The sequence below is a fragment of the Rhinoderma darwinii genome, chromosome 9, assembly GCF_050947455.1.
Source record: "Rhinoderma darwinii isolate aRhiDar2 chromosome 9, aRhiDar2.hap1, whole genome shotgun sequence".
Lineage (NCBI taxonomy): Eukaryota > Metazoa > Chordata > Amphibia > Anura > Rhinodermatidae > Rhinoderma > Rhinoderma darwinii.
The window spans coordinates 56,361,579-56,370,831 of NC_134695.1; the positions used below are offsets into that span (position 1 = coordinate 56,361,579).

The following is a 9,253-nucleotide window of genomic DNA, read 5'->3' on the forward strand; positions in this document are numbered from 1 at the left end:
CCCTTGCCCTTTAACATGTAAGAAAAATACCAGGAATATCAACAAAACCAGCAGTGAATGGCATGACTTCCAGCGATACCTCTGCAGCGTTAGTAATAAAACTACAGTAAACCTATTTCATTTGAGACATTGCTTTAATTCCATTGTAATCTAGTTTGTCTGCAATAAATGATTGCAACATGACAGTGTACACTTAAAAAAAAAAAAAGAGAGAAACAATCTCAATATTAATCTCCAGTTCTGCTCGACAAAGAAACGGACTTAAGAGATGAGGCTCGATTTATAATAATTGTACAAACAGAGGTGGAAATTTGCAGCTAAATAAAAAAAAAAAATGCATCCAAATGATTTGTAACCAGAACTGGGTGGACACAATCCCTTTGCATGGCTGCAGAAACCAGCACGACCCATATGAAAGGTTTCCGCAAGGCTGTGAGGAGGAGAACTGGTTAGAGAGGAACATTTAGTATTTTCCTTCATTACATGCAGATATGTCTTTTGTTTGTAAACCCATAATGAAGACTTTGCCAGCAGTCCATGTAATATTTATCTGACTCCGGGAGCTGTTACATTAACCATTCAGCTGCCAGGGAGAACTGCAGTCCAACACATCTGCAATCCCCTCTAGTAGCAAAAGAGCTCCAGAAAGAGTTCCCGGACTGATATAAGATTACGTTATTATCTCACTTATAAAAGATTCTTATCCGGAATGCTTCGTTTACTCTAGACAATGTCAGTGGATAGTCGCCATTACCATAACGTGGCAGCTTCCGTCTGAAACCGCGGCGAACTTAAAAGAACTCTGACGACTGTAAACCAGTTATAAAGTGTTAGGCACATGCTCTTAATTCCACCATAGTCTATAAAAATGTTATCATCTTAGGTTATGGCGTTAATATTGACTTTATTATACTATATATATAAAAATAAAATAACTAAGTTGGAGGTAGCAGCCTTCAAAGCAAGGTCCATATATTTATGTACTATTAGAATGAAAAATATAAAATATTTCTCTATGGTCTGGGCTTTGGTGTGCATTGGTTTTAAGGCCCATTTTATATAGCAATAATAATGTAGATTATATATATATATACATGGGCTGCAATATATGTATAGGGAGACTTAATAAAAAAATATATAACTGCCCTTACCCAACTTATCGATGCATACTCTAGTCTATACTACGCAATGGCATATAAATAATATTTTATTTTCCGCAGCCATGTCTACGTAATTTAAAAGGGAGCTACTGAGACCCTTTTGCAGGGGTCAGCAACCTTCGGCACTCTAGCTGTTGTGAAACTACAACTTCCAGCATGCACAGACAGCCAAAGGCTTTATTATTCCAGCAAAAAGCTGAATGCTGGGAAATGTAGTTTTACAACAGCTGGAGTGACGAAGGTTGCTGACCCCCTGCCCTAATGATTGTCAAAACTTCGGAAATGACACGAATGGTTCACAGTACGAAGTCTCTTTAAATAATTTTGTTATCCAGCTTTGACTGTAGTGCAAAAAAAGCATTCCCTTTGACAAGTCGGCACGTGCAGATGTAGCAGTCGCTACTTTAGCGTCACCCAGAAGAAGCTTGTGTGCAGAATTGGCAGCCCTTACAGATTGCTATTTCTCACCGTTGACTCCTAAAACGGATGTGGCAGCTGTTTATAATCTCTCACATCACAGATTCCTTTTACCGAACCAGAAAGATAAAATAAATAAATAAATCTTGTGCCGAGAACTGCACAGCTTATATATGTGTGTATATATATATATATATATATATATATATTTATTTTTTTGCTGCTTCGGTAAAATCCATAGCTTCGATTCTCAATGAGATTATGGCTACTAAAAATATTTTTCCCCGATAACTATTCATTTGTGAAAGCGGTCAGATTACCCTTGAGTATACACATATATATTTTTTGTCTTACAAACAGCCCGTTAGCTCTTAACTGTGCAAAACAATTGCATTCTATTAAAAATAGAGATATAATATATTTTTTACTTTAAAATCCCCTTTAGTCTACCATCCCCCCCCCCCCCCCCCCCCCCCTTTGATATGTTCAGAATGATAAAAAAAAAGAATTACAGTGGATTCCACACTGGAAAGTTTAGTTCATACGGGTGATAAATTCCTCTTTTAAGAACATTTTGTTTACGGTCGTACGTAATGGTACAGTGCCCGGCGGCTGGAAGCCCTATACCCCTATTAAACTAACATCTTTTTTGATGTGGAACAAAAATATATATATTCATTTGGTATTTTCATAGTCAAGGTAAATTCAGTCACACAAATATCTTTAGAATATTGTTTTTCTTTTTAACGAGGGGAAATGTTCCCATCATGAATTCTACACCCGACTGCAGGGATCTCCAACCTGTGGCTCTCCAGCTGTTGCAAAATGTGTAGTTCCACAACAGCAGGGCATGATGTGTGTTTTAGTTTCACAAAATGCATACTGGGAGTTGTAGTTTTGCCAAAGCAGATCATACCGTGAGTTAGTGTCACAATAAATGCTAGGAGTTGTAATCTCACTACAACAGCTTATACTGCGTTACAGTCTCACAACATTTAATGATGGGAGTTGTAGTCTCACAACAGGACTAGTCGTTAGTTGTAGTTTCGCAACATTTGGTAGCAATTTATTTTTTATTAAATGAACGTGTTATATGTTTTTATGCAATTTTCAAATTGACATTTCAAAAAAAAAAAAAAAAAGTTTAACTTTTTTTGATACAGCTTCTATGTATCCTGTATACATAGAAGCTGTATCATTCTCTGTCAGTCGATTGCGTCAGTTCAGCTAAACGGACGGCTCGGCTGAGAGTCCTGCAATTCTGACATACGGAGCCACGTAATATCGATCACATCTCAGTTACAAACTGAGATGTGATCGATATCAGCTGGATCCTTAGTGAGAACAATAGAAACAGTATTATAAAAAGTAAAAAAACAATTTTTGATTACAATTTGAAAGTTGCATCATAAGACATAAGGCATTCATTTAATTAAAAAAAAATAATAATAAATTATTTCAACGGTGTACATAACCTTTAAAGCTGGTAGTTGTAGTCCCACAACAGGGCATGCCGTGAATTTTAGTTTAGCAATTAATGCTAGGAGTTGTAATCTCACTACAACAGGGCATGCCGGGAGTTGTCGTTTCACAACATTGAATGCTAGGAGTTGTAGTCTCACAAAACGCATGTCGTGAGTTGTAGTTTCGCAAAACACCTGGAGGGTCACAGTTTGGAGACGACTGCACCTAATGTATGAATTAGATGAATGTTTGGCTCTACCACATGGTCAGTAATAAACCTTATGTAATAATTGACGTGGGTAACTTTACAAAAACAAAGCCAAAATAACAGGCACTGTAATTCCTATATTGTAATCATTTAAAGAACATTTTGTGTCTGGTCCCAAAATTGGATGTTCTTACAAGAGGAAGCCACTTATATTTCCTATCTGACCAGAAACCCCAATTAGGTTTTTATTCTCTGATCAGATTTGCATATTTTCATATTTTTTAATAATAATAATAATAATCACTGCACTCGTCAATGCATAAATAGAAATTTTCCAAAAAATAAAATTTCACACATCGGTTTCCAGAGTCTTCAAATTCACACAGTTATACTTAATGGTCTCATTGCCATTGCCCTGGCTGGACTTGTCTCTGACACATAGAGACTCCTTGAGCCCTTCCTCCATCTCTAGATACTCCGACTTGTCCTGGAGAGAGGAAGATGCGGAGCTCTTTAACTTCTTTAACAAGTTAGTAGGCAAATATGGGCAACTGGACCCACTGGTCGCCAACGGCGCCTGCTCTTCGTTCTCTGTTTCCCTGTGATAGAAATAGTTAAAATTGGAGACAATGACTGGCACGGGCAACGCGATAGTCAACACCCCAGCTATGGCACACAGGGAACCGACTATCTTGCCCCCAACCGTGATGGGTTTCATATCTCCATAACCCACCGTAGTCATGGTGACCACTGCCCACCAGAAGGCATCTGGGATGCTATGGAAGTGTGTGGTGGGCTCGTCGGCCTCCGCAAAGTACACAGCACTGGAGAAGAGGATAACTCCAATGAAAAGGAAGAATATGAGCAGCCCTAGTTCTCTCATGCTCGCCCTCAGGGTGTGCCCCAATATCTGCAGCCCCTTGGAGTGCCGGGACAACTTAAAGATTCGGAAGACCCTGACCAGGCGGATTATTCTCAGGATGGCAAAGGACATGGCCTGTTGTTGTTGCTGCCCAGTGGCCTGTAGGGGGTGCTGCTGCTGCTGTGGGGGCTCATGCCCGAGCTCGGTGCCCAAGGTGATGAAGTAAGGCAGGATGGACACAATGTCTATGATGTTCATGATGTCCCTGAAGAAGCCGGGCTTGCTGGGACAGGCAAAGAGTCTCACTGCAAACTCAAAGGAGAACCACACTATGCACACAGTCTCCACTATGAAGAAGGGGTCATTGAAGGCAGTGTGCCCGCCCTCCGGTGCCCACAGGGTGCCATTGTAGCCCTCATACCCGTCCTCACTCCCCCGAGAGCCCAGCGGGGGCAGCAGGTTGTCCTTGTCATCCCGGAACTCAGGTAACGTCTCCAGGCAGAAGATGACGATGGAGATGAGGATGACCAGCACGGACACGATGGCGATACCCCGGGCCGGCCCGGAGCTCTCCGGATACTCAAACAGCAGCCACACTTGTCTCTTGAACTCGTTCTCCGGCAGCGGCTTCTCCTCCTCCTTGACGAAGCCTTCATCCTCCCGGTACTTGAGCAGCGCTTCTTCCCCCAGCTCGTAGAACTTCACCTCTTCAGAGAAGATATCGAAGGGCACGTTGACCGGCCGCTTCAGTCTGCCCCCGGACTGGTAGTAATACAAGATGGCATCAAAGCTCGGCCGATTCCGATCGAAGAAGTACTCGTTCCTCAGCGGGTCGAAGTATCGCATCCTCTTCTCGGCGTCACCCAGCAGCGTCTCCGGGAACTGCGACAGCGTCTTCAGCTGAGTCTCGAAGCGCAGCCCGGACACATTAATGACGACCCGCTCGCAGCACTCAAACTCGCTGTACACCGGGTGATAAGCGGGACTCCTGTCCCGGCCGCCGCTGCTCTCCTCTCCGCCACACAAGTAAAACTTCTGCTCCTCGTCCGCCTCCTCCTCCTCCTCTTCTTCTTCTTCCCTCAGCATCATCTCCTCAGAGCCGCAAGGAGCCAGCTCCGAGGGGAAGGTGCCTCCGTCTTCTTCTCCTGCTCCTCCTCCGCCGGCGCCTGCGCTGCTGCATTCGTTGCCCGCTTGGTGGTGCCGGCTCCTCCACCTGTTGCAGCCACCCAGGGGCCAGTACTTGCGCCGGTTCCCCCCTTTCTTCCTTCTCTGTGATGCCGCTTGTTGCTCTGACTGGGAGGCGCGCTTCGCGTTCCCGCTACTACTACAACTATTGATGTTTGCGGCGGGGGCGCGCCCAGAAGTTTGACAGGCCCCGCCCCCTTGGTTCCCGCCTTCTGTCGCCGCTGCTGCTGCCGCCTGTTGCTGTTGTTGCTGAGCAGCGGCCGCGCGGGAGTGTGCCAGGCGTTCCCGTTCTCGGGCACGAGCCTGCGCGTACCCATAGGGCAGGTGGCTGCTGCAGCCGGAGCTTTCCGCGCTCACCATGGCAACCTCCATCTCTAGTCCCTGGTGTGTGTGTATATAGAGATGCTGCTAGTAACGGGTGACAAGTGGCTGCTTCACCAGCTCCGGTCTGTGCCACCCAGCCATGTGGGCAGCTCTCATTAGAAACAAACGTGCTCTTAGTACCACCATCAATTCAATAGGAGGGTGACAGTTCAGAGTACAATATAAAACCATTCCTAAAGTGGCCAAATTTTGTAAGTTTCCTTGCAAACTAGCAATAGTCGTATGCAGTGGATATGGGACCCAGTGTCCTATATTGAAGCGGATTTGCAAAAATTTGTGACCCCCCCTCCTTTCGTAGTGCAGGTTTATTGGCCGAGGATCTGATATTGATGCAAAGGGGTCAGTTTTTCCAAAAATAAATACAAATTTGTGTCCCGCTTCAAACTGGCAGCAGATCGTACATAGATTAATATCCACAGGAGGTTGCGGGTTCTTTACTGTGCCCCCGTGCCACGTCGCCCCCCGAAGACATGCAGGATTTCATCTGAAATGAATCCGTCCTTAATAGAAGAGGGTGCAGAAGTCCCTAAAATTGTATTATTAGTCCCCAGGACTTGGCTGAGAGGATTCTGCTACAAACTCCCGACACCTCCGATGCAAATAGTTTAAAATCCACAAGAGCCTTTGGGTCCTTTGCTGAAATGAAATCTGCCAGCGCTTCTTAGAAGGAAGAAAAAGCAGCCAAAAGAATAAAATCAGGAGCGGTATCCTGTCCTAGAAGCAAGGACTACCTGCCAAGCTCCACACGTGCCAGCGCCGTCCTCTAATCCATTGTCAATGTCCCGAATACAAAGTGACTGTGGAAGCCCGGCCAAGGACCGCAGACTTTTAACCCTTCCATGGAGAGTGAAAAAAGCTGTAATTCATTTAACCACAGTCAATAGTATCAGTATGCAGTAGCTTGGCCTGGGTGGGATACCAACAGGGGGTACCAAGCGGAAGTAGCTGGGAGCCATCACTTTGTGGGCGCCGCTGCTCTCCTCCTGATGACTTGTCTCCATCCATCCATGTCTCCTGCAGGAAGCAGAGCACTAGCAGCAATAGAAGGAGATGGCGACCTGTGCGGAGTCTCCACCGGCAAAATAAAGCATCTTTCTTTTTTTGTTCACATCACGCAGGGGGTCTCAGTCTGGAACACAGAAGAAAATGGGGGGAGAAAATACTTTACAATAGGCTCCAACCTAGGCCCTGCCGCCACAACGAGCTGTCCAGTACTGCTGCACTAGGCGTCCCTATATACATCTATATCTATATTTATTACATTCTCATCCATTAGTCCACCGGCACATTATATTAAAAAGAACAGCAGCAACTCCGCCGCCTATCAATCAGTGTTCTGTAGCTTATTCAACAGGGAGATTTCGAAAAGCCCTTGGGAAACCAGAGCTTTTACTCATAATTCCCTTTTAAAGTGACAGCGCACTCATTTTTCTGCTTTCCAAGTGTGCTTTTGCAGCAGCAGCAGCTACAGGTTTCCCTTATGCACTGGGTATAATAACATCTCCAATGGTGATGGGGTGTGAATAGCATGCAAATCATAAAGAGAACCTATAAGGGGGGGGGCATCAAGGAAAAATAATACAACTTAAGTTCCCTTACCACCTATATTATTGTATAGACACCTATAAAAAGAGCATCATTAGAGGGATGTCATGATGGTAACAATGACTTTATATCAAACAGGTTTGCAGCCCCCCCTCCCCCCCTCTTTGAGATATACTTACAATTCAGTGGTGGCAATAGGCATCTGTTGTCCAGGGTGTATTGTGCTGGACACTTAGCACTGATCATTGTCCATAGATGGGATTGTTTTTCTTATTTTATGTTGAAGGCTGCAGGAGTTGAGAAGATGATTAAACCTCCAGATTCCTTGCATGTCATTTTTTTGCAAAACTGCTCCTTGTGGCTGGCTCTGCACGTCTGTTTGTATTCCCATGTCCTCATCTGACTGTCACATTGACAAAAGGGATGATGACTGCTCAGAGATTTCTCCCCCAACAAGCATTTAATACTGGATCTGAACCTCTTGTTTCAGCTTGGACCAATCTACATCTAGCATCCTCAGCAGCCTCCAGCAGATTTACAGTGCAATTGCTCAAGATCCACACAGAAGGATGGCATCCAGTGATCAACCCCAAAGAAGCCTCCCATAAATCAGACTGTTATAGGAACAAGTGCTGTGTCTCCCTGCAAGTCTCCAATTCCCAATTGTGTTTATGTATCACTGAAGGACAAACGAGTGAGCCCAGCCTGATTTATTCCCAGGGCTCCCCGGCTCCATAGCAGCCTCTAGTGGAAGCCAGTGGGAACTGCACTCTGTCTACAGACAATTCATTTTCCCACTGAATAAAGATTCTTTTTTTAATTATTTAAGCAAATATTCCCTGTTTAAATTATGCATATCCGTCTAATAAAATATATCGTAACCATTGTCCGAGAAAAGAAAACTAAAGTAAGTAAAGGAGAACAACCTATGATGGTTTGTGCATCGTTTTCTAGGCAGAGATTATCCTGGAGTAAAGTTTCGTATTACTAAGAAGCGGTAATTAAACTTTCAAAAAAAACTTTTGACATGTCAGAAGTTTTGATCACTGGAACCCCCACCAATCGGTAAAACAAAGCGGCGGAAGTGCTCGGGTTAGCGCTGTGACGCTTCTTTTTTGATCGGCTTTCCTCGGAGAGTCTAGCGAGCGGCGCACGGACTCATAGACTTTCTATTCCGCCCATACAGAGCTCCGAGGAAAGCTGATCAGAAAGGAAGCAGCACATCGCTCACTCGATCGCTTCTGCGGCTTAGTTATGGGGATTAGTGGGGGTCTCAGTACTCGGACCTCCACCAATCAGAACTTCTGACATGTCACAATGACATATCAACATTTTTTCAAAAGTTTAGTTACACAAAGCCATAAAAGTCACAATTTATATCAAACTATAACCTACATAGACTACATTTAATCTGGTTGGATCCCAGTTTAATTGTTCCAGTTAACCCCAATGTTCCCTGGATGTTATTATTTTCCTGGAACACATTTAGAATGCTAGCTCAGTTGGTGAGGTACTACAAGTCTCAGCATGAACTGCAGGAGAGATTTAATACTAGAGAAAGACAAATTTTCTTGGTTTGGGTTTAAAAAATTTGTGGCTTTTTTTTAATAATGCTATGTAACTAAAAGAGGAGCTGTCACCTCTCCTGACGTGTCTGTTTCAGTAAATAATTGCATTCTCCATGAATTAACAATTCTGGAGCATCTTTTCTTAGAACTCTGCATTGTACCGTTCCTCTGTTATTCTTCCTAGAAATGTATGAATGCATTGACAACTGGATGTTACTAGTTGGGGGCTTGTGCCTACACAATCGGACACTGGCCAATCAGTGCTGACAGAGTGAGACTGTGTAGGGACACGCCCATTTGGGAAGTGGAATGGCAACATTCCGTTTTCAATGCAGTAAAACATTTCTAGGAGGAATAACGGAGGAATGGCTCAACACAGATTTATAAGAAAATCTGCTTTAGAATTTGTTATTTCATGAGGAATACACGTATTTACTAAAACAGACATGTCAGGAGAGGT

The 9,253-nt window shown here is 43.9% G+C and overlaps 1 protein-coding gene across 1 annotated transcript; it reads right to left on the reverse strand.

Moving 5' to 3' along the window:
• Positions 1 to 2,066: 2,066 nt before the first annotated feature.
• Positions 2,067 to 7,939, reverse strand: KCNA4 (potassium voltage-gated channel subfamily A member 4). The gene is made up of 2 exons (XM_075837730.1): positions 7,405 to 7,939; positions 2,067 to 6,809 (listed from the first exon to the last, which is right to left on the reverse strand). The coding sequence occupies exon 2, from the start codon at positions 5,666 to 5,668 to the stop codon at positions 3,599 to 3,601; it is 2,070 nt and encodes a 689-aa protein (XP_075693845.1). The 5' UTR covers positions 5,669 to 6,809; positions 7,405 to 7,939; the 3' UTR covers positions 2,067 to 3,598.
• Positions 7,940 to 9,253: the final 1,314 nt, after the last annotated feature.